Source organism: Erinaceus europaeus, chromosome 1 (assembly GCF_950295315.1).
Source record: "Erinaceus europaeus chromosome 1, mEriEur2.1, whole genome shotgun sequence".
In the NCBI taxonomy this organism is placed as follows: Eukaryota; Metazoa; Chordata; class Mammalia; order Eulipotyphla; family Erinaceidae; genus Erinaceus; species Erinaceus europaeus.
In genome coordinates this window covers 88,998,824-89,024,009 of record NC_080162.1, presented here as the reverse complement: position 1 = coordinate 89,024,009, position 25,186 = coordinate 88,998,824, and the positions used below count along the sequence as shown (strand labels likewise).

Below are 25,186 nucleotides of genomic sequence, written 5' to 3'. Positions count from 1 at the left end.
ATGAATCCAGGCCGTTTCCTAGGAAGCCCTCCCACCTTTCCCTGCGGAAAGACCACTTCCTACAGTACTCCCCCTCTCCCATAGGCTCACTGAGCAGCACCTGCTGCGCCTTCCCCTGGGGTGTCCCCAATCCTTGTTCGTTTCCTCTCTGGACTCTGTGTCAGCACTCTGGCTTTAATTCTGGCTTCCCTCCAACCTGCTTTCTGCACAGCAGCCAGAAAGAACTCTAAAAGAGTGACTATCCTATTTAAAACCCTTCGGAAGAGCCCCCTTCACTGATCTGCTCCCTGCCTTCCACCCTCCCGACTTTCTCTCCAGCTTCATCTCTCTCCACCAACCTCATTCTCTGCACTGGAGCCAGTGCAGCTTCTTCTGTCTGGACCGTTCTCCCTCCTTCCTTCCAGTGTTCCCCTTAGCTCTCCTATTTGTCTACAGAACCTACATTCTCCTTTACTGGTCTCCTCTCAGGTCTTTTCTGGACATGCTTTCTAAATTGTGCTCCTGTCCCCTTTTCATATATATATATATATATATATTTATTTATTTATTTATTTATTTATTTATTTATTTTCCTTCTGGCATTTGGCTCAGTTTCCTACCATTGCTTGTAGAGATGAGTTCAAAAAGGTTCACTTGTTTACCATGGGTCAGGATACCATGTAACACCCCCCCCCCAGATGCAAGGCAGCTAGAGCAGCAGACAGTCACAGTGTCCTTAGCCACACTACAGATCCACCTCCAGTCTACTTGCCTGAGTCACTCAGAGACCAAGGCAGTTGAGCAGTGACCATCCAGAACATTGCCAGTTGCTGTGCTGGAGGGAAGATAGGGCTCCACAGAGGCTCCCCAGAGCCCTGTGTTTCTGCTTAAACACATTACCCAGAAAAGCTAGGCAGTCCCTCTCCCCTGCAAGAGATGACCTCCCCAATTTACTGCCTGACTTACTGTCTCCAGAAGTTCCAAGACCAGACCCCCTCCCACTTTTTCAGCTTTTTCTCTCCCAAATCTTCTGATCCCCGTGAATGTTTAAACATGCCAGAGTGGGAGTCAGGCGGTAGCGCAGTGGGTTAAGTGCACATGGCAAGGACTGGCATAAGGATCTTGGTTCAAGCCCCCACAGGAGAGTCGCTTCACAGGTGGTGAAGCAGGTCTGCAGGTGTCTATCTTTCTCTCCCCCTCTCTGTCTTCCCCTCCTCTCTCCATTTCTCTCTCTCCTATCCAACAACAATGACATCAATAACAATAATAACTACAACAATAAACGAGGGCAACAAAAGGGAATAAGTAAATAAGTAAATATTTAAACATGTCAGAGTCACCACCACCTTAAAAAGAAATCATTCTCCCTTTTCAGAGTCACAGCCTTGTCTTTGGGAGACACCTCCGCAGCTGTAACTGGTCATACCTTTCTCTCCTTGACCTTCTTGCAACTAATAAAGGTCACTGCTACTTAAAAAAAAAAAAGGAAGGAAGGAAGAAATAGAAAAGAAGCTGTTCTTTTTGACCTATATTCATCTCCAGTTCTTTTCCTCCCCTTCCCCTTCAGGGGCCAAATTTCTTTCTTTCTTTCTTTCTTTCTTTCTTTCTTTCTTTCTTTCTTTCTTTCTTTCTTTCTTTCTTTCTTTCTCTTGCCTCCACGGTTATCACTGGGGCTGGTGCTGGCACTACAAATCCACTGCTCCTGGCAGTCATTTTTTTCATTTTTATTAGATAAGACAGAAAGAAATTGAGAGAGGAGGGGGAGGGGCCAGGCAGCAGTGCAGTGGGTTAAGCGTGCATGGTATGAAGCACAAGGAGTAGAGTAAGGATTCCGGTTTGAGCCCCCGGCTTTCCACCTGCAGGGGAGTCGCTTCACAGGTGGTGAAGCAGGTCTTCAGGTGTCTTTCTCTTTCCCTCTCTGTCTTCCCCTCCTCTCTTGATTTCTCTCTGTCCTACCCAACAACAGTGACAGCAGTAACAGCAACAGTAATAACAACAACAACGATAAACAACAAGGGCAACAAAAGGAAAAAAATAGCCTCCAGGAGCAGTGGGTTGTGCAGGCACTGAGCCCCAGCAATAACCCTGGAGGCAGGAGAGAGAGAGAGAGAGAGAGAGAGAGAAAGAGGAGGGGGAGATAGAAAGGGAGAGGGAAACAGGCACCTACAGACCTGCTTAGCCACTTGTGAAATGATCCCTGCAGGTGGGGAGCCAGGGGCTCAAACCCAGAACCTTGTATGGGTCCTTGCTCTTCATACTATGTGTGCTTAACCAGGTGTGCCACCGCCTGGTCCCCAATGGCCAAATTCTTGAAAGTATAGTCTAAGCTTCCTCTATTTTTGTATTTCCATTATTTCTTCCTTGACTCCAGAATGAATTCTGCCTTCTGTAGGTCTCTGGAATGACTCCTCTAGGACAATGGGCTTCAACTGTGGTTGAACTTTTGCTATTCTGTCAGCCTTGCAAAATGCAGTACTTATAATGTTACGCCACAGCGGTAACTTGACTCAACCTCGATGTGAGTGTCATTTGCTGGCTGGGCTGCACAGAGGTCCTGCTGATAGGAGGGTTTGGTGGCCCTGTTTCCGCTGGCCTCCCTGGGCTCTGGACAGGTTTCCTTTGCAGAAGGCAGTTAGTTCATGTGGGTGCTTAGGATGTCCTTGGGCCAGCAGCCTCTTGACTACCCACTCCCTGTCCAGAGCAGCCGCTTTTTTGTTCAGGTTCCCAAGTTTCAGAGAAGGCTCAACTCTGGTAGAATTTATGAATTTCCCTCTAGCCAGGGGCAGGAGGCGGGGGGCGGATTCCTTCATGATCTGGGCAAGATAGATGGTAATTTTCCCACTGTTTCCAATCCTGCTGAGCTTCTCTTAATAGCATATGACTGAGAGGCAGGGACTTTCCCCCATGAACTATGTATTTCTACCTATATTTGTTTGTTTTACATTGCTGTAATTTTTCTCAGACAGAGATGCAGTATATCCCTTTGTCTTTCATTTAGGGAGTCAGAGGCTCAGAGACCAGGCGGTCTTGTCTAAGATCATACAAACAGAGAAGGGGCAAAGCTAGGAGTCAGGGCTGAAGGGTTGTTTTCAAACTCCCTCCTCTCAAGCCCTCACCTTTGTGCACCAAGTGGTGTTATGAGTCCAAGCATGAACTCATCACTGAGATGGATGAGTATCCAGATCTCTTTCTGGAGGACAAGAAAGCTCTTGAGTTATCCAAGATTGATTCCTCATAAGCTATGTTTAGCACCTCCTTTGGAGGATGGAGTTTGGTTTTTGAATTACACTGAGGTTATTCATTAGTATGGGAAAGTCTTTTTCCAAGTTTTCACTGAAGTTTGGGCTAAGATTAGAAACTGCCTGCCTGGTGGCCCGGGCTTAGGAGCTCCTCCAAGGCCACAGCAGGCCTTATTTATAAGACCAAGAGTTTTGGGAATGTGTGTGTGTGTGTGTGTGTGTGTGTGTGTGTGTGTGTGTGTGTGTGTGTGTGTGTGTATGTGTGTGTGTGTATGTGTAACTCAGTGGTAGAGTCCATGCCTTGCATAAGTCAGACTCAGCTTAGTCCCTGGTTCATCCCTGTTCTCTCTTCTTTAGACAGGCTGGGAGTATGAATCAACCTGTCAACGCCCATGTTCAGCGGGGAAGCAATTACAGAAGCCAGACCTTCTACCTTCTGCACCCCATAATGACCTTGGGTCCATACTTTCAGAGAGTTAAAGAATAGGAAAGCTATCAGGGGAGGGGATGGGATATGGAGTTCTGGTAGTGGGGATTGTGTGGCGTTGTACCCCTTTTATCCTATGGTTTTTGTCAGTGTTTCCTCTTTATAAATAAAAATTTAAAAAAGAAAAAAATTTAAAAATAATAGCACAACATTGCTAGTGCATAGAAGTCCAACTTGTAGTAACCAAAACCTGGAAGCAGCCCAGGTGTTCAACACAGATGAGTGGCTGAGTAAGTTGTGGTCTATATACACAATGGAAAACTAAACTATTAAAAATGGTGATTTCACCATCTTGACCTCATCTTGGATGGAGCTTGAAGGAATCATGTTAAGTGAGATAAGCCAGAAATAGAATGAATATGGGATGATCTCACTCATAGACAGAAGTTGAAAAATAGGAACAGAAAGGATAACACAAAGCAGAACTTGGTGTAATGCACCAAAGTAAAGGACTCTGGAGTGGAGGGTGGGGGAAGTGTTGAGGTTCTGGAACATGATGGCAGAGGAGGACCTATAGGGGGTTAAATTGTTATGTGGAAAACTGAGAAGTGTTACCTATGTACATATTACTGTGTTTTAGTGTTGACTGTAAACCATTAATCCCCCAATAAAGAAAAGAAATAAACGTAAGGCAGGCACTTATGAATAGAAAGCTAGATATTTCATGGAAGATAAGTTCAACTGTAAGTTGTAGAAAATAATTGGTAACATTTCTGCTGTTATTACTATTTACAGTTTTTACTTCTATAGCACCATATATATAACTATAACTATTACTATTATCATTTTATATTTTGCTATTATGTATTATTATTTATGTATTATTGTGCTACTACTGACGGAACTTGAATTGTCAGCATCTATAGTATATGTCTTGTACTTTCCTCCCACCCTACAGCAACCAATATAATCCCATTTTAAAAAATACTTGTCACACTATTCAGTGCCTTTTTTTACTTGTAGATTTCAGGGAAAACTAGATTTAAGTAGAATAAAGTTGACTATACACAACTTTAAAAAAAAAACTAGCATAAGCTTCAGATTTGGGTCTGGGATAGAATTCTGGTTCTGCCATTTCCCATTTGTGGTTAAGAATAAAGGTGCTGAGTTGTACTCCTGTTTCCATCACTTATTTGACATGCTTTCCAACCACTAGACCCAGCCCATAACTGGAGAGAGCTTAGTGAAGTGTTGTCAAGAGTTTTTGAAGTGCGTGTGGTCACTTCCGAGTACATGGTGACAAATGGGCACTACTACTGACTGAACACTAACGTCATGTTAACACTAATGTCCAGAAGCCCACAGACGTTCATGTGTGTCTGTTCTCTCTGCCTCCTTCTCTGCAGGTAGAACTGCACGTCCACCTCGATGGAGCCATCAAGCCTGAAACCATCTTATTCTATGGCAGGTGAGTCCACAGGTAAAAGACCCTTCTCCCCGGGATCAGGGTGGGATCCAGAATTCTACCCAGAAATCTCTAGAAGTTTCCAGGGTCACTGTTCCTTACTGTGTCTCTGTGGATCAAGCCAGCAACCTGGCAGAAGATGGTCTGTGGAGCCATTGAGGCTTTAGCTCTTAGGTGGAGACCCCCATAGCCCAAGTCTTCTGTCTCCTGTGTCCCTGACTTTTGTCCTCCCATTGCCAGCTGCACCAGAAGGTGTTTGTTCTCCTTCCTCACACACGTCCACCTGCACACACACACACACACACACACACACACACACACACACACACACACACACACACACGCGTACACGTACACATACATAGGCAGTTTGCAAGGTTGAATGGGGCACTGATTTCTGACTCAGCGGAGAACCTGTGGCAGGTGGGCTGTATCTTCTTGAGAGGGTGATTGCAAGCTCCCACACTTGGGAGAAGAGGGTGTTGCCTCACCTTCCAAGGAGAGAGAGGCTCAGAAGTAGGGCCACACCACAACTACTCAGGACAACCCAGCTGAACTGGGCTCTCTGACTCCCCTACCCCCCAAGCTTCCCTCTGTCACCATGGTGATAACCCCCTGTGAGTCATGGAGAGGTGGCTCACAGTTTCTGAGCCCCAATGTTGGCCTTTTTTTCAAATGAAAATATGTATCTTCCCTCAGCTCATGTGGATATAGTGGGCTGAGGGGTCCCCCTGACTCAAAGGCTCGTAGTGGTCCTCTAGGTTCTAAGGGCAGGGACTTTGTGGTGCTTTTTATTATTATTAATTTATTTTGCCTGAGGCAATGATAAAGAGAAGCAGAGTATTGCTCAGGCAAGTGTGGGGGATAGAAACTAGGGCCTACAGTCTGCATTCTACTACCAAGCCACCTTCCTGGTTCAAAAACAATAACTTTGGAGGCGAGTGAATCTGGATTCAAACTCAAATGCGCTGTCTCCTTGCTATGACCTTGGCCTCTGTAGGTTGAGAGCCAGCATGGGGTTGGATGACAATGCCCCTAGTAAAGCACACACTCTGCTGGGCATGAGGTCCTGGGTTTTATTCCCAGCATCGTACGGGAGCACCATGGACAACACCTGGGGGGCTCCATGGCTGCTTGAGTGGAAGGCAGACGCTGCTGAAAGCTGTGAGATACTATTTCCCCTGAGCTGGGGATGAGGCATCTAAGCTGAGGGGGGCAGGGGAGATAACTTGCCTGGTAAGCACAGGGTGAACCCCCACCCCATTCCTCACCACACTCCTGACCCCTGCAACTAGAGGGTTAGGGGAAGTAACTGGGAAGATGCTTAGCTCAGGCCTGAGTGCACTAAGTGCTTTATAAATGGCGATTAATGATGCTATTATAACCTGATGACTCTGCCTAAGTGGGGTGAAGCCGCTTGGCTTATCTCTGCCTGTCCTTTGCCCATGGAGCAGCCAGCACTGTCTCCAGGCCCTAATGAGGCTGTTAGGGTGCGTTATCTGGCTCGATGATGAGATCTAATCTTGGGGGCTCATTAAAGGGTCATAGAGCACTCATTAGTGGGAGCAAGAAGGGAGTGTGGCCTGGGCAGGGTGGGGAGAAAGGAAAAGGTGCCACCCCTGTGGGGCCACTGGGAATGTTTTCTGTTTCCCAAATTGCCTCTTTGTCTGGGGAGCAGCCCAGGCACCTCGGTGGGCCCTGGAGTGGGTGTGGATGCCAGCTGGAGTTTGACCTCAGGCCAGCTTTCAAGAGAACAGGCCAGACTCTGATAGGGACACCAGGCAAGGGGGCGGAGCAAGAGAAAAAGTATCTGGCCTGTGACCTCCTTACCCACCAGGACAAATCTGTGGCCCCTTTCTGCCTCTGACTGAGGCCCCGATGGACACTGTTCTCACCTGCTTCCTCCTCTTCCCTCAGCTCCTGATTTCAGCCTTTGGGGGGACTAAATGCACTAGTGTCTTAAAAACTTTAGAAACTCCCAAGGACCTCAACTCTCTTGGGAAAAGCATGCATCTGAAAAAGCGAGAGGGCTCTGCGTCTCTTTTGCATCCTCCATTTTTGGTCTACATCTGTTCTTTATCCAGAGCACATTCTGAATCTAGGCACACTCTCCTGTCACCAGCATCTTCACTTGGACAGTTGTCGTGGCCTCCTGTCTGGCCTCCCCATCTACTGTCCCTGTAGTACCAAAGTCAGAGCAGTTGTCTTAAAACATAGTCTGGGGACTGGGAAGTTGGCACAGAAGTAATACACCAGAGTTTCACACCTGACACCCCAAGTTCAATCCCTAACATCACCACATACCAAGACTGAGCAGTGCTTTTCTCTCACTCATTAAAATAATGTTTTAAAATTGTGGTTACCCTAAAAAAAAGTCTGATTAATTCCCCTGCTCCAAACTTCCTCACACTCCTCTCTTGCTCAGGTTCGGTGTTCACCCGTGACCCTTTATAAGTCTGACAAAGCCCACACATTATCTCTCTGTCCTTTCCTGCTTAGCTTATGCCATATGCTTCTGAAACTTGCCAAACCTAATAAAAGCAGAGAGGTTGGGTAACTTACCTAAGGTCACACATCCTCTAAGTCACAGCTTGGATTTAATCCCAAGTCCCCCAGCAATAAAGTCTTTCCTTCCTCAAGATACACAAACACCCTCATCTGTACCCTACAGAGAAAAATATTATCTGTGTGCTACTAACAAGGACAAGGAGGTCATCAGAAGGGACAGTTCTTGCCTAGGGTGATAAGTCATAAGCAGAAGGGGGTTGAATCTTGAGTTCCAAAGTCTTAGCTCATTCTCCTGTACCAGGCTGTCTGTGTGGGGCTCCATGGAGATAGGAGGCAGGCAGAGTTCCCAGCAGTGCTTGAGGGCATAGCTGTGGCTTCCCAGAGAGAGTGGGGACTGTTTAAGAACAAGAGCTAGCAGCTTAGAGTGCAGGAACTGAAGCTGTGAGGTCCTGAGTTCCAGCCTCAGAATCAATCCTGCCTCCCATTAAAATCCTGAAGAACCAACCTTGACCCTAAGAGGTGCCTTAGTTACTGTGGGTCTGTAGTTACTGAGGGAAAGAGAGAGGCAGACTGGGAGTATGGACCGACCAGTCAACGTCCATGTTCAGTGGGGAAGCAAATACAGAAGCCAGACCTTCCACCTTCTGCAACCCACAGTGACCCTGGGTCCATACTCCCAGAGGGATAGAGAATGAGAAAGCTATCAGGGGAGGGGATGAGATATGGAGATTGGGTGGTGGGAATTGTGTGGAGTTGTACCCCTCCTACTCTATGGTTTTGTTAATTTATCCTTCCTTAAATAAAAATTAAATTAAAAAAAAAAGAAAGAAACAGAGCAAGAGATACCATATCACTAAAGCTTCCCCCAGTACTTCAGTTTTCCCATGTGGTAGGGCCTGGGGGTCTCAAATCTGGGTCACATACATGGCAAAGCAATGCACTATCCAACTGAGCTATTTTATTGACCCTCCCCTCCCATTTTATTTTAAAAGTAGAATAATAGTCACCTGGGATATGGCACAGTGGCTAGAATGATGGACTTATTAGGAACATTGGATTGCAAGCTTGATCCCTGGCTTTGCATGTGCCAAGGTTATGCTCTGATATCTCCCTTTCTTTCTCTCTCTCTCTCTTTCTCTCTCTCCCTCCATCCCTCTCTCAAATCTTTAAAAAATAAATGAAACAACAGAGGCCAAGGGTGCCCCCCGGGTTGGGGCAAAGCTGGGATGACCTGAGACAGCCACTGAGCTTGGTCCCCTGCTGTGGGAGGCAGAGGTGCTAAGGGAGAAGAGTCCCTCATCCATCCAGAAGCTGTTCTCAGCAACTCCTTACTGAGTGTTAGCAGACTGACTCTGGTGAGGAAGGGGACCGGGAGGTGGGCGGCCAGCTTTCTCAGCACACCAGGTAGGGTCTGTGATGTGCCTGAGGGAGATTGCCCAGCCCCAACCACAGCCTTGCCCTGGCCATTGAGGAGCTGCAATTACTCCCTCACCTCTAGCATCATACCAGCTGCCTCCACCCACTCCTGGCACTGCAGAGGAAGTAGTGGGCTGCCCTGCCTGACACACTCCTGTCTCCAGACTCCTGTCCACCAGGGCTATTTGTGTCTGTATGAACAAGAAGACACCCAGGTGGTTTCCCCTTGACTGTGGACAGGCAGTGCTGGAAGGATTCTGTCCTGGGGTGGAGAGGAGCTGGATACAGTGATTGTGATTCCCAGGCATCTTCCTGGGGGGTGGAAGAGGACTCGGGTGCATCCTTCCTGAGACAGTCTTCATTCACTGTGGGGTTTTTTTTTTTTTAATTATTCCACAAGGGTTATTGCATGACAAATCCACCACTCCTGGCAGTCATTCCCCCCCCCCCTTTTATTTTGATAGGACAGGAGGAAATTGAGAGGGGAGAGGGAGCTAGAAAGGGAGAGAGAGCAAGAGAGACACCTGAAGACCTGCTTCACCACTCATGAACTTCCCGTGGCAGGTGGGAAGCAGGGCCTTGAATCAAGATTTTTATACATAGTAACATATTTGTTCAACCAGCTATACTACCACTGGACCCTCCTCCCCAATTTTTTAATTTTATGTTATTTTTTTTTTATCAGAGCACTGCTCAGTTCTGGTTTATGGAGGTGCTGGGGACTGAACCTGGGAGTTTTGGTGCCTCAGGCACGAAAGTCTTTTTGTGTAACCATTATGCTATCTCCCCCACTGTTTAATTTACTCTGATTGTTTTGTTCCCAGGAAACGAGGGATCCACCTCCCTGCTGACACAGTTGAGGGGCTGCAGGCCATCATCGGCATGGACAAGCCGCTCAGCCTCCCAGGCTTCCTGGCCAAGTTCGATTACTACATGCCCGTGATCGCGTGAGTCTCCTAGACCTCATCCCTGGCCGGGGCCCCAAAGGCTGCTGGAACCAGGCCCACACCTCAGCCTGTGCAGCCCCGGCCCCTTCTTTCATGCTCCTGTATACTCATGTGACTCCGTCCTTATCTTTGGGTCTTGATTAGCCTTCTGGAAAGTGGGCCGTTCCAAATCAGGAATTGCTTTAACTTCAACAACAGTCATGTGGGGATGAAGAAACAGCTGATCATTTTAGAATTCCAGGAAATTACTGACATTGGGCAAGTCCCTCGTGTAGATAAAGGGATGTTAAGAGCTGATCCCTTCCCCACCCCTGAGCCAGAGTGGAAAGAACAGGGCTCTCTGCTCAGCAAGGCTCTCTGACTGTGAACAGAATTGCTCCCTTAGCTGACACCCAGCCTCTGGCACCTGCATATTTCATTCATTTCATTTCCTAACCTCAGCATAGATTTCATTCCTTCTATGTTTTAAAACCAGAATATATTTTCTTTCTTCTTATTTTTTTAATGTCGAGGTATTTCTTAGCTCTAGAAGGGTGCATGTAAAACTAGAAGAACCATGCTTTTTTTTTTTTTTTTTTTTGTAGTTAAGAGTTCTGCTAGGTGGGCACACACCACATACTCTAACAAGTGAAGCCTGGGTTCTTGCTTCTCTGTATGAGGCATTTCCCCAAGGCAGACGAGAATCAGGTCTTAGGAGTCAGTTCTGCAGTCAGTGCTGCCAGAGCTCAAGAAAAGGGAGGGGAGGGAAGAGGTTGGAGCAGTCAGGAAAGACTTCCTGGAAGAAGTACAAATGGACCTCAGGGTGGAGATAATGTGATCACACCCAGAAGACTAGCCCTGAAGAAATGTTTGGGGGTCCGAAACACCTGACTTGTAGAAGCAGTGAAGAAAGGGTATAGAGCAGATGGAGGTCATTGGTCTGATCAGGGGGCATGCTGGCTTGAGGAGTCCTGGGGAAAGATGTATATGGAGCCTGCTGGCTTCTTGATGGAAGCTTTTGAGCTTGGCATGGAAGTCACAGACTACTCTGTCCCTCCCTGCTCCTACTAAGCAGATGCACTGGGACCCACACCCCACCTCCTGGGAAGTGCCTGCATCGCCCCAGGCATTTGCACCAGAACATTTCTCCAGGTACAGCTGCCTTTCCCATGCTACCACCCCCCATGCCAGGGATACAAGGCCCAGCTCCCTTAGGTTCAAACTGGACAAACTAACAGACATGGGTTCTGCCAAGCTGCCCAGCCTTTTGGGGCTGTGGCCCTTGAGACCCTGAGGCTCCCCACCCACTGTCCTCCTCAGACCCTCACCAGAACACCACCCCAGCCCCTCACCCATTTGCTTCCCACTCTCTAGCCTGAACGTTTCCTACAGCTTCTTGAACACAAACACACCCTTCACCTCAGGGCCCCCTGCCTGGCACGCTATTCCCTCCTGGGCACACTGTCCCTTTAGATGCTCTGTGGCTCACTTCCTTACCTTCACAGCTCTGCTCAGGTGTCCCTCTTTCAGTGAGGCCTTTCCTAACTGGACCATTGGAAACCACAGTTCCCCTGTGCCACTGTGCTTGATTCATATCCATAGAACTTTCTACCATCTGGCCTATTGTCTACTTACTAACATGCCTGCACCTCTTGATAGAATATAGGCTCTAGGGAGTTGGGCGGTAGCACAGCGGGTTAAGCGCACATGGTGTGAAGCACAGGGACTAGCTTAAGGATCCCGGTCCCCAGCTCCTCACCTGCAGGGGAGTCGCTTCACAGGCGGTGAAGCAGGTTGCAGGTGTCTTATTTTTCTCTCCCCCTCTCTGTCTTCCCTTCCTCTCTCCATTTCTCTCTGTCCTAGCAATAATGACAACATTAGCAATAACAACAGTAAAACAAGGGCAACAAAAGAGAATAAATAAATAAATAAATATATTTTTAAAAAAGAATATAGGCTCTAAAAGGGCAGGGATTTTTGTCTGCCTGGTTTGTTACATACTTCATGCCTAGGGCAGTGCAAGCCACAGGGCTGTCAGTCATGAGTGTATGGGTCCCATGGTCCCTTTTCCCTGGGAGGGCAGTGGACCTGAGGGCCAGGATCCAGGCCTGCCCCTGTCTCCAGGGCTTCCCCCAGAAGAGGCAGCTCACCCTCCCCAACCCCATCCTTCAAGGCACAGGTTCTTCCAATGACCCTGCTGTTGAGAGCTACCAGTTGCTCAGTCCCCTTCTCAACAATTTGGGTGGCCTTCTAAAGAACTCTATGCCTCAGTGTCATGTGACCAACACAGTTGCCCTGCCAGGCTAATTGTGCCTTGTTTCTTGAGCCAAGACTGAGCATCTGTCTGCTCTGCTCCAAGTGCTGGCTTAGGTGAGTTCTGTGAGGTCTAAGCCATTTATGCTCACAATAACCCTTTGGTATCAGTGTCAGGGAGGATAACTAGGAGTCACACAGAAGTTGCATGTGGGAACCAAGGTTCAACTCTGAGCCCCAGATGCCTCCCACCAGAGCCCTCCTTTGGATTGGATTGGTCTCTCTCTCTCTCTCCCTCTCTCTCTCTCTCCCTCTCTCTCCCTCTCTCTCTCTCTCCCTCTCTCTCCCTCTCTCCCTCTGTCTCTTAGTTTATGTATTTTAATGAGATAAACAGAACAGAGTATTGCTTAGCTCTGGCTTATGGTGGTATAGGGAATTGAACCTGGGTTCTTAGCATCTCAGTCATGAAAGTGTTTTTGCAGAACCATTATGCTGTCTCCCCAGCCCCCTTTATTTATTTATTTTTTTGTTTGTTTGTTTTTAACCAGAGCACTGCTCTATTTTGGTTTGTGGTCGTGCTGGGTATTGAACCTGAGATCACTGGTTCCTCAGGCATGAAAGTCCTTTTTCATAACCACTATGCTATAAGCTCCTTTGCAACCATCTATCTCTCTTTCCAGCTTTATCAAGGCCTAATTGATAAACAGAAGCTGTATATATTTACAGTCTAAAACTTGATGTTTTGACATGTATATTACAGAATATAGGTGGGGGAAATAGCATAATGTTATTATGCAAAGAGACTCTCATGCTTCCAAAGTCCCAGGTTCAATTCCCAGCATTACCATAGGCTAGAGCTGAGTAGTGTTATGGTAAAATAAATAAATACATAAATAAATAAATGTGAATACCACCTCACATGGTTTCCTGTTGTGGGGAGGTCACAGAAATTCTTAAGATCTACCCTCTTAGCAACCTTCAAGCACACAATACAGCATTGTTAGCTAAAGTCATGTTGTACATTTGATTTCCAGAAAGTATTCTTCTTGTATTACTGGGAATTCAGTACCCTTTGCTGAGCATGTTCCGCTTCTGGCAACCACTATCGTCCTTGGATCTGTCTTCCTGAGTTTGACTATTTTAGATTCCACATAGGAATAAGTTCATGCAATAATTATGTCTGGACTATGTCACATGACATTATTTCTTTTGGGTTCATCTATGTTGTCACAAGTAGCAAAATTTTCCTCTTAAGGGTTGAATTGTTCATGTGCATACGTTTGTGTGCATATGAGACACATTTTATTTCTCCATTCATCCACTGAATGATGCTTGGGTTATTTCCATGGCTTGTGAACCTACTGTGAATAATGCCTTGATGAACATGGGAATACAAATATTTCTGCAAGATACGCATCTCCTTTCCTTTGAATAAAATACTTGGAAATAGATTGCTGGGTCATATGGTAGCACTATTTAAAATATTATATATATTATAATATATACTAGGGCTCAGTGTCTGAACAACAAACCCTCTGCTCCTAGGGGTCATTTTCTTTTCTCTCTTTGATAGAGACAGAGAACAGTTGAGAGGGGAAGGGCGATAGTGAGGGAGAGAGAATGGATGACACCTACAACACTGCTCCCCTCCCCCTGTAAGTGGGAACTGGGGATTTTTTAATTATTGGATAGAGACAGAGAAATTGAGAAGGAAGGGAAGGGAGATAGAGAGGGAAAGAGAGACACCTGCCGCCCTACCCTACCTCACCACTTGTGAAGCTTTTCCCCTGCAGCTGGGGACCGGGGGCTTAAACCTGGGTCCTTGTGTACTGTAATGTGTGCACTCAACCAGCTGCGCCACTGGCTGGCCCTTCAGAGTGGGGATTTGAACCTGGACCCTTGAGCATGATAACCTGTGTCACTGTCTTGTCAGTACCAGGAAATGAACCTAAGGCCTCACACATGGGTGATACCGTAGCTTGGTGTAATCCCAATGGTGTGTTTTGCTTGTGTTGTCTTGGTGTGTCCTTTTTATTCTTATTTCTCTTCTTTGTTGGCCTATATCCATCATGCAACAATTTTTTTTAACTTTTTAAAAATATTTATTTATTCCCTTTTTTTTGCCCTGGTTGTTTTTTATTATTGTAGTTATTGTTGTTATTGATGTTGTTGTTGTTGGATAAGACAGAGAGAAATGGAGAGAGGAGGGGAAGACAGAGACAGGGAGAGAAAGACACCTGCAGACCTGCCTCACCGCTTGTGAAGCAACTGCCCTGCAGTTAGGGAGCTGGGGGCTCGAACCAGTATCCTTACTCCGGTCCTTGTATTTTGTGCCATGTGTGCTTAACCCACTGTACTACCACCCGACTCCCACAACAAGTATTTGAGAGGCAAGTATTCTAGGCTTTGTCCTCAGTTGAAGGGTCATGCCCTTCAACTGATTGGGGGTGGGTGGGTCATGCCTTGTGAAGAGCCTATTCTATTGGGAAAAGTCATGATGTGTTTTTGCATAGAAAAATATGTCATGATTTATTTTGACAACCCACTATACAGGGGCAAAACATCTTCAAAGAAAGGAAGCCACGTGGCATGGAATATCAATGGTGATAGGACCACTTAGAAAACTAAAGCTTGGGGCTGGGAGGTGGCACACCTGGTTGAGCACACATGTTATAGTGTGCAAGGACCCAGGTTCAAGCTCCCAGTCCCCACCTGCAGGGTGAAAGCTTTGCGAGTGGTGAAGCAGGGCTGCAGGTGTCTCTCTGTCTCTCTCCCTCTCTATCTTCCCCTTACTTCTTGATTTCTGGCTGTCTCTACCCAATAAATAAATAAAGATAATAATAGTAAAAAAAAGAAAACTAAAGCACCCGGGGCCAAGGATGGAGGATTGAGGGCATGGAGGGTGGGACTTGAAAGTGGTCTGGGAGGACCTCTTTGAGGAGGTGAGGTTGGAGCTGGGATGTAGATGGAGGAGTGGGGGAAGGAAGCACAGAGCATGCAGACCAGGGAGCTGCAAACACAAAGGCCTATTTCAGGACCCAGTTTGACAGTTCCTCAATAGAAAGAAGATTCTGGTGATCTCATGACTGATAAGAAGGCACTGCCAGGAGACTGGCAGGATAGGCTTAGGCAACTTTTTGGGTCAGACAACAGAGTTTTACTCAATATGGGATGAAACAGAGTTCACAGACCAAGAGGCAGAATGCCTGGATATATATATACTCCAGTTATCACTGGGGCTCGGTGCCTGCACTATAAATCCACTGCTCCTGGAGGCCATTTTTTTTCCCATTTTGTTGCTCTTGTTGTAGTTGTTATTGTTGTTGTTTGTTGTTGGATAGGACAGAGAGAAATGGAGAGAGAAGGGGAAGGCAGAGAGGGAGAGAGAAAGATAGACACCTGCAGACCTGCTTCACCACTTGTGAAGTAACCTCCTTGCAGGTGGGGAGCCGGGGGCTCGAACCAGGATCCTTGCACCAGTCCTTGCTCTTTATGCCATGTGCGCTTAACCCGCTGCGCTACCGCCCAGTCCCCTGATTTATATTTTTAAAAGATTTCTCAGCTGTTGTGCCAAGAACAGAAGTAGAAGGGCAACAAACATGAAGAAAGGGAGGCCAGTTAAAAAAAAGGGGGGGGGGGGGGTAGAACCAGAGAAGATAGGGACAAGAAATGGCAAAGTTCTGGAAGCTGAGTTGATAGGACTTGCTGTGTTTCTAGAATATTCTTCAGCAAATAGCCAAAAATTTTTGCAGAGATGCCAGGGGGTGGAGGTGGGGGCTAGCGTCAGATGGCAGCCAGGGCTGGGCTGAAACCATACTCATTGGGCCAGTGGCGCATGCAGCACAGGATGGACCGCACCTTAACCTTGAAGTCTCGCTCCTCCTCCTGCAGGCCCTGGCTCACTAAGGACACCACCTCATCTGGGGTGAGGTCCACTCTGTGTGGGGACCTAGCCAAAAAGCCTAGAGGCCGATTTATTTGGGGCAAGAAGTGGGTTTAATCTGCCAGACTGGGACATAGCCTAATTGCTCCTGGCAGACCTAAGAATGTAGGGAAGTCAAAAAAAAAAAAATGTAGGAAAGTAATTTCCAACTTCTCCCTTGCATTTCCAGAGGCTGCCGGGAAGCCATCAAAAGGATGGCTTACGAGTTTGTTGAGATGAAGGCCAAGGAGGGCGTGGTCTATGTGGAGGTGCGCTACAGCCCACACCTGCTGGCCAACTCGAAAGTGAAGCCCATTCCCTGGAACCAGAAAGAGTGAGTAGCTGGACAACCTGCAGGGCTGAGGGCTAGACTGTCAGGAGCTCCAGACTGACTGTTTTTGCCCCCTCCCTAGTCTGGCCCCTGGTCTCAGAAAGATTGGCCTAACTTGACCACTAGAGATTTGGCTGCCATCCCTCACCAGGGCTGGCACTCTGTGTGAAGGCATTTGGCTGTCCTGCCTTCCCTCTCTCTGGACATAAGCCTGCAGTTCAGGAACATTAACTGCTTAGCCAGTGACCTCCCAAGGCCCTGCTCTGAACTCAACACTGACGTGAGTTAGACCCATTCCTGCCCACAGCCTGAACTCCCTCCCCTCCACCCCCCAGGGGTCTCCAGTGCTCTCCCACAAATGCCAAGCCCCTTCTAGCTATGATGCTTGTGTGTTCAGACAAGTGAGAAGAGGCCCAGAGGTGTCTGACACTCTTTCCCCCCTGAGCTGGGACATCCCCATCCTGCTGGAGTGAATTGTGTCCAGGTGGCTGGAAAGGCTTGTGCTTGCTAGGGCTTAGGGTCTGTGTCTTTGGGAGACTCTTCTGGAAGATGCCTCTTCCTCCTCTCCCCCAGGACCTCTAGCCCCTGTCCTTGTCCCAGGGCCATCCTTTAGGTCTTCCTTCATCTCAGACCCATTGTACTTTCTCCCCACACAGAGGGGACCTCACCCCAGATGAGGTGGTATCCCTAGTGAGCCAGGGCCTGCAGGAGGGGGAGCGAGACTTCAAGGTTAAGGTGCGGTCCATCCTGTGCTGCATGCGCCACCAGCCCGGTGAGTATGGCTTCAGCCCGGCCCTGGCTGCCATCTGACACTAGCCCCCACCTCCACCCCCTGACATCTCTGCAAACTCATCAGCAGGAGCTCAGGGCTTCGCAGGCCTTCTGGAGCTGCTTTGGTCAGGCCCAGAATTTCCTGGCAGTAGAGGCCTCTCTCCCGAGGGAGACCAGGTCTTGGCAGTCAGGTAACTGACAAAGCTCAGAAGGCAAAGGAGTTTAAACAATAGAAAGGCTCAAAAGCCTAGTCCTTCCTTGAGACCTTGAGGGCCAGGTCCTGTCTAGGCTACTGAACCTAGGATGAGGTCTGATTTCCGGGTCTTGTAGGAGGGCCTCACTTGTTGCTGATGCTGATCTAGTCTCCAAAGTGCAGAGCCACACTGCGTGGCTGTGGGCAAGCCTCTCTGGACCTTAAATGCACATTGCCGTGAAGGTGATAGACCAGACTTTGTTGCTGTGCTCTAGGGATAGTGAGACTCAAGGCAAAGCATTAGCAGCTCTATAGCACCTACCTGTGTGGAGCGCTGTGTGTTTATTTTCTCTGATTCTTGCAGCTGTCTGTGAGGTAGGGCTATACCACTGGTTATTCCCACTTGGTGAAGAGGACAAGAGGCCGAGAGCTATGAAGCCTCCTGCTGGTTAATCAGGAGGGCACAAAATCCAATTGAAAGCCAAGCTATTGTTTCCAGAGTCTGTGCTCAGTCATCCTTTGTACAATACTTTATGCTAACTTTTTTGGAGTACATTGTATGTTGAGAGTTAGTATAGAGTTAGTAACGGCAGTGTGAGTTTTATTCTAGATTATTTTTCGAGTTCATTAAGCTTATTTTTGAGATCAAGACATTCTGTATAAAAGAGAATTGCATTCTTCAGATTGCTTTGAACAGATGCCAGGGACCTATGGGCTACTTTATCCCCTTCCCACTCCCCAAATACCCCAAAAAACAAACAAAAAATTAGTGATCGTAAAGCAAAGTGTTCACATGTATTTCATTTCTTAATTTTTGTCTTACTAGGGCCTTATATCCCCAGAATTTCACTGCTCCCAGTGGATGTCCCTCCCCCCTTTAAAATTTTTCTTTTAGATTTGTGTTTAATTTTTTATTACTGTTTTATTATTTTATTTTATATTTACTATTTTTACCAGAGCACTGCTCAGCTCTGGCATATGGTGGTTCCAGGAGATGAATGTAGAACCTTAGCCTTGGGCATAAAAGTCTTTTTTACGTAACTGTTATACTATCTCCCTAGCCCCCCCTTTTAATTTTTTTTCAGACAGACAAAGACGGAGAGAAATAGAAGAGAGAGATACCAACACTGCTTCTCCACTGTTAACTTACTTCCCTCAGTACAGTGCATAAGTGCATAATATTCTCATGTGGTGCCGGGGGCTCAAACCTGGGTCCTCAAGGCATGGTAAAGTGTGCACTCTACTGGCTGAATTATCACTCAGCCTTCCACAGTATATAGAATTAAATTAATTTTTACTAGAGCACCGTTCAGTTCTGGTAGTATGGGAGATTAAACCTGGGTCTTTGTAGTCTCTGACATGAAAGTCTTTTTGCGTAACCATTATGCTATCTCCCCAGGCCCTACAATAGATTTTCTATTTAAATACGAAATTGTGTTGACCTCCATCCCCTCACTGACTCTGTGAGGCTAAACACACCTTGGAGGTGGTCTTGGGGGGGGGGATTGAGGATGGTCTGTGTGTGGCTGTGGGGTCCTAGGTCCTTCCTGCCCTTGCTGCTTAACACACATGGCAGTGGCAAAGCCTTGACATGACCTTGTACTGCCTCCTCTGAGGGGAAGAAACTGAGGTGGGGGGGCCAGTTTGCCAAGGGCCATGTGGCTAAGTGGTCAGAAAGGTGACCTCCGGTGGAGAGAGGAGAGAGCCATAGTGGGCAAGGCCTGGGAGGGGTCTTTCATCTTTGTGCTGCTCACACAACCCGGTGGATACATCCCCCACAGAGTGGTCCCCTGAGGTGGTGGAGCTGTGTAAGAAGTACCGGCAACAAAATGTCGTGGCCATAGACCTGGCTGGAGATGAGACCATCCCAGGAAGCAGCCTCTTCCCAAAACATGTGGAGGCCTATGAGGTTGGGCTCTGTGGAAGGTGGGTGGGAGGAGGGAGCACTGGGTGAAGGAGGAAGTCTCCACTCATGGCAGGGAGATACCACAAGGGCTAGGGAGTGCAAGGGGTGGGGGCCTCCTGGGACCGAGGTTGTCTTGGTTGGATCTAGGGCTTTAGAAATGGGGGATCTGGTGTACAGACACACCCCTACTTGGCATAGGGAGTCCCATATTTGGACCTGTTTCTGCCTTTGATTTGCTGAGTGTCTTGAGTAAGATGCTCTTCTCTGGGCCTATTTCATCTGCTGATGGCAGAGTTGGTCTAAAGGTCTCCAAGCAGGGCCAGGTGGTGGCGCACCTGGTTGAGCGCACATATCGCAATGTGCAAGGACCCAGGTTCGAGCCCCTGGTCCCCACCTGCAGGGGGAAAGCTTTGTGAGTGGTAAAGCAGGGCTGCAGGTGTCTTTCTGCCTCTCTCCCTCTCTCTCACCCCATTTCCTCTTGATTTCTGGCTGTTTCCTATCCAATAAATAAAATAAAGATAATTTAAAAAATAATAGTAAAGGTCTCCAAGCTCAAGATGCACTTCCTGTGGAAAGATTGAAGCACAGAGGCTCTGGAATCTCACTGCCCCGGTTCAGAGCTGGGCCCCCACTGTTTACCTGAGCGTAGTGAAGGCCTGGCCTGCCAGGGCCCTGTGACCCGGCTCTTTGCCCTTTCAGGAGGCTATGAGGAATGGCATTCACCGCACCGTCCATGCCGGGGAGGTGGGCACTGCACAGGTAGTGAAAGAGGTGAGCAGGCTGGGCTGGTGGGGGCTGAAATGAGGGGCCCTCCCCTTGCTTCCCCTGCTCCATACCGGGCTCCCCTCTGTTTCTCTGCAGGCTGTGGACAACCTCAAGACGGAGAGGCTGGGACACGGCTACCATACCTTGGAGGATGAGGCCCTTTACAAAAGGCTGCTAGAGAGAAACATGCACTTTGAGGCAAGGGAGCCCCAGAAAAGGAGGATTGGGGGTGGGGGAGGGGAGAGGGAGGCAGAGACAATAAAGCTACCCAGTGGGGAAGATAGGACCAAGTTCATGGGCTTCAGCAGCCAGGCCATTGTGACCATAGCAAGAACGGTGCCTGAGTGGGTGGCTCTAGGCGCTAAACACATGAGAGTGGTCAGTGGGGCCTGGGGCTGCCCATACCAGCCACACACCTGTCTTCCAGGTCTGCCCCTGGTCCAGCTATCTCACCAGTGCCTGGAAGCCAGACACGGAGCATGCAGTGATCCGGTGAGGCGGGTTCCCTGCAGCCCACTCAGTCCTGTACAGAGATGGCCGAGGATGGGAGTAGGGAATACAGTCCTGGGCACCAAGCCATTGGTGTGTCTCTTAGGTGCCAAATTGCTTCAGATCCTTGGGAAACAGATGTGTTGTTGGCCTTATTTTGCAAATGAGGAATCCTCAGCTCAGCTGTGCTATAAATTGATCAAGATGTCACCCAGCTTCTATTATAGCTGGAGTGTGGGGGGGGGGGGCTCTACAGCATATTCAGCTGTAACAGCACGTCCAAGGGACCCTTCCACATTCTAGATCCTGCCTCCTAGACATCAGGCAGAGTCCTTCCTGTTCGTGCGGCTGTGTTCCTAGTACCTGTGGGCATCCCCCGCACCACCTTGAGGTTTTCTCCAAAACGGTCTCTCCCACCCCACCCAGTTCCTACCCCACTATCTAACTTAAGAACTTTTGGGCATTTTCTAAGTTTTTCTGGGACTGAGCTTAAGGTTGGCATCAAAAAGGCAAAGCTACCTTTCCCTGGCATAGGATAAATCATGGTGACTATGGCCAGTTCAGTACTGGTCTGCCTGCCAATCTGGAGATGGAAAGGAGCTTGGGTTCTAAAGTTCTGGTCACAAGAGTGGGGGGCTTTGCTTTTGCTGGAGTGTGCAGTGACTTCCACATGCCATACATGGGTGTGAAATTATACCCCTGAAATCTTATAGTTTAACAGTAAAACAATGTTCCATCACTATTGAAAAATTAAAAGGGGGGGGGAGCACTGTCCTGAGGCCTGCTTTAGGAATGTGCAGTACATAGTACCTGGGGTACAGCCATGTGGAGATTCTAGGAGGCAGATTGAGTACACAGGGATATAACCCTGGTTCTACCCCGAGCAGGTTAATAGCACAAAAACTCAGATAGGAGGATGGACACTGGCATTTAAGAATCAAGCAGAAGAGACAGGTGGACAAAAAGTAAAAAATATAGAAGCCCAAAAGTCAAAAGAATTCCAAGAATAACCAACAGTATGAAATTGTGGTATATAACTCAAATAAATTAACAGCTTAGGAATGTGGTGTTGGATTTAGCAAGATAGTGGTTAAAGATGGAGCCGGAATAGTTTCCATGATATGTGAAGAGCCAGATCCCAGAGGACTTGCGAAGGACTGGGGTAGAGTGTTGCCAAAGTTCCCAGAATGGAGGCTGGGAAGGAGAGAGGGTGGACCTGGAGGGGTGCTGCTTTTGTGGCCTCTCCAAGCCCCAGTCATCCTGGCTCTGGTTGGTGATGGTGCAAGCCTGGTTAGATTAGCTGGAGTTTTGAGTTGTTGGTAACCTGGGTTGAAGTATGTCACCCAAGTTCTGTTTCTTCTAAGCAAGAGAGAAGGTCTTCCAGGTGTGTCTAAAGATACCCTTGAAGCTCTAAGGAAGGTGAAAGTCAATGTGTAAAAAGCTGTTTGCAGAAGTCTAAAGGAGCCTCTCCTCTTCCCCTTCTCCATATCCAGGTTCAAAAATGACAAGGCCAACTATTCCATCAACACAGATGACCCTCTCATCTTTAAGTCCACCCTGAATACTGACTACAAGATGCTTAAAGATTTTAACATGAACTTCACTGAACAGGAGTTTATGAGACTGGTGAGCGGTGGGAGCTCCATCCACCTTGTCCTTTGGCCCTGGAATGTGTGAGGCCTGCAGATCCTGTTCATGGCCTGGAACCTTTGGAGAGGAGGAGGAGGAGGGTTGGCCAAAACAAGTCAGGTCAAGCCTTGACTCAGAAGTCTTCTGTAGAGAAGACTCGTAACTGGCAGACTGACCTAGCACCCAGCTTTGCAGCCTTTGCTTGGGTTGAGCACCATCAAAGAACCCAATAAAAGCTGTCAGCCATCTTTGCAGAAAGGTGCTCAGCTGTGGAATTTTTGCACATGTAGATTATATCATTCATACCACCCAGGCTGAGCCCTTGATTTGAGGGGTGATAATATCCCAAGCTTGTCCCTGTGGAAGGTTCTCTCTAGCCCTGCACTTTGCACCCTGTCTTAGAGGCTGGAGACACACACTTCCCTCTCCTATCTCCAGATCATGCAGTGACTTTGAGAACATAAAAGCTTGTGGCCACTGCCCTGATAATTGCCACGTGACCTTGGGCAAGTCCTCCCCATTTTGAGCTTGGTAAATTGCCCGTGTTCAACTGAGGAGGAGGGAGTATTGGCTAATTGACAAGGCTTCCCATCCATGTTCTCTGGCTCATGTTGTCTGCTATGCTGACCCTTCCAGAACATCAATGCAGCACAGTCCAGTTTCCTCCCAGAAGATGAGAAGAGGGAGCTTGTTAATATGCTCTACAAAGCCTATGGGATATCACCTCCCTCCGCAGGTATGTTCCTGTCTTCGCTTTTGTGGCATTAACCTTCTCTGGCTCCAGTCTGGCTTTCTGTGGAAATATATATATGAATTTATTTTCATATACATATTATTATAATGAAAGAGAAGTACAGAGTTAGAGAAAGAGACACCAAAGCAATACTCAGCCCTGGCGTATGGTGGTGCTGGGATTGAACTCGGAACTTTCAGGCAGGAAAGTCTTTTGCATAACCATTATGCTGTCTCCCCAACCCTTTGTAGGGCTTCTAACAAGATCCCTTCCTGCCTGCTTGAGTTGCACCAAAGGTGTGCTAACTCTGTGGGGCCTGGCTGCTGGTAGCTTCTCACCAGATTTCTGTATGCTGCTGTCTTAAAGTTAGTCTAAGGAGAAACTTTCTAAAGCATGTTTCCAAAAGTCAACAAGGGCATCTTCCTGGTGTACAACAGCAAAAGCAGAAACAGCCTGGGAGGTGTGGCACAGTTAAGACTCTCAAGCATGAAGCTCTTCGTTCTATATCCAGTATCATTTTGCTAGAGTCATGGTCTAGTACTTTCTCTCCTCTCCCTCTCTGTTTAATAAATAATAAAATAAATCTTTAAAAAATGGGCTGGGAGATAACATAATGATTATACAAAAGCCTTGGCTCCTAGGATTCATATTTAATCCCAGGCACCACTGTGCCTCAGCTGAACAGTGCTCTAGTTTAAAAAAAAAAAAAAAAGGAAGAAACAAAGAGTCAGGTCCAGGTCCTAGCTTATATTCCTGTGTGACGTTGGCAAGGTTTTCTCTGCTAGCTGTGTGTTTCCATCTGTAGAAACTAATTCCTTGGGGCCAGGTGGTGGCACACCTGGTTAAAATGCACAGGGATTCAAGCCCCCAGTCCCCACCTGCAGGTGAAGCAGTGCTAAAGGTCTGTCTATCCATCTATCTTCTCCTTCCCTCTCAATTTATCTGTCTCTATCCTAAGTAAATGAATACTTAAAACATACTTTGAAAACTGAATTCCCGGGGGTCAGGCGGTAGCTCAGCGGGTTAAGCACATGTGGTGCAAAGCACAAGGACCAGTGTAAGGACCCCGGTTCGAGCCCATGGCTCCCCACCTGCATGGGAGTTGCTTCACAGGTGGTGAAGCAGGTCTGCAGGTGTCTTTCTCTCCCCCTCTCTGTCTTCCTCTCCTCTCTCCATTTCTCTCTGTCCTATCCAACAACGAACGACATCAACAACAACAATAATAACCATAACAAGGCTACAACAACAAGGGCAACAAAAGGGGGGAAATGGCCTCCAGGAGCGGTGGATTCATGGTGCAGGCACCGAGCCCAGCAATAACCCTGGAGGCAAAAAAAAAAAAAAAATTCCTCTCTGGTTTAAATGTTCTAGGATTTTATTTATTTTTCCCATTTTAAAAAATTGTTTATTTTTTAAATAATTTGTATTTATAAATGGAAATATTGACAAGACTATAGGATAAGAGGGGTACATTTCCATACTATGCCCACCCCCCAGAGCTCCATATCCAATCCCTTCCCTTGACAGCTTCCCTATTCTTTATCTCTCTGGGAGTGTGGACCCAGGATCATTGTGGGGTACAGAAGGTGGAAGGCCTGGCTTCTGTAGTTGCTTCCATGGGCTTGGCAGGTCAATCCATACTCCCAGCCTGTCTCTCTTTCCCTAGTGGGGCAGGGATCTGGGGAGGTGGGGCTCCAAGACATATGGTGGTGTCATCTGCCCAGGGAAGTCAGGTTGGCATCATGGTATCATCTGGAATCTGGTGGCTGAAAAGAGTTGAGATATAAAGCAGAACAAATTGTTGACTAATCATGAACCTAAAGGCAAGAATATTGCAGATGAAGATTTGGAATCTCTGTTTTGGAAAAAGCTAGTAGGTCTATTTTAGGTATATTCCAAGGGGCCCATGACTTTACTAGTTTTTTTTGCCTGAGCCTGACATCTAATATGCATGTGGACCCAAGGTATTGATGAGGAGATGGTGTCATAGTTGGAAAAAGGACTAGAAAGCTGGATCAGGGAAGAGAGTAGCTCCCAAATATGGGGAAAGTATATCAATATTGTTGACTGTAAACCCCATCGATTTGACCTGGGACCCATATTCAGCACAGGAACCTATGTAACCTCTGCATTCCTGTAAGGTCTGAGCTCACATTCTGTGGTCACAGCTAGGAACATTCCAGGCTGCACTAATTTCAGGACCCATTATCCTCAGGTGATAAGTAGAGTATGTT

At 47.5% G+C, this 25,186-nt stretch overlaps 1 protein-coding gene across 1 annotated transcript in view; it reads left to right on the top strand.

Annotated features, from left to right (window-relative positions):
- Positions 1-25,186, top strand: part of ADA (adenosine deaminase) — a 36,895-nt gene that overhangs the window by 9,589 nt on the left and 2,120 nt on the right. Inside the window, exons 2-11 of the mRNA XM_016191600.2 lie at positions 5,052-5,113; positions 9,859-9,981; positions 16,326-16,469; positions 17,123-17,238; positions 19,212-19,339; positions 20,036-20,107; positions 20,198-20,299; positions 20,529-20,593; positions 22,084-22,216; positions 22,856-22,955. Coding sequence (XP_016047086.1) covers positions 5,052-5,113; positions 9,859-9,981; positions 16,326-16,469; positions 17,123-17,238; positions 19,212-19,339; positions 20,036-20,107; positions 20,198-20,299; positions 20,529-20,593; positions 22,084-22,216; positions 22,856-22,955 — 1,045 coding nt within the window. The remainder of the gene's footprint in view (positions 1-5,051; positions 5,114-9,858; positions 9,982-16,325; positions 16,470-17,122; positions 17,239-19,211; positions 19,340-20,035; positions 20,108-20,197; positions 20,300-20,528; positions 20,594-22,083; positions 22,217-22,855; positions 22,956-25,186) is intronic.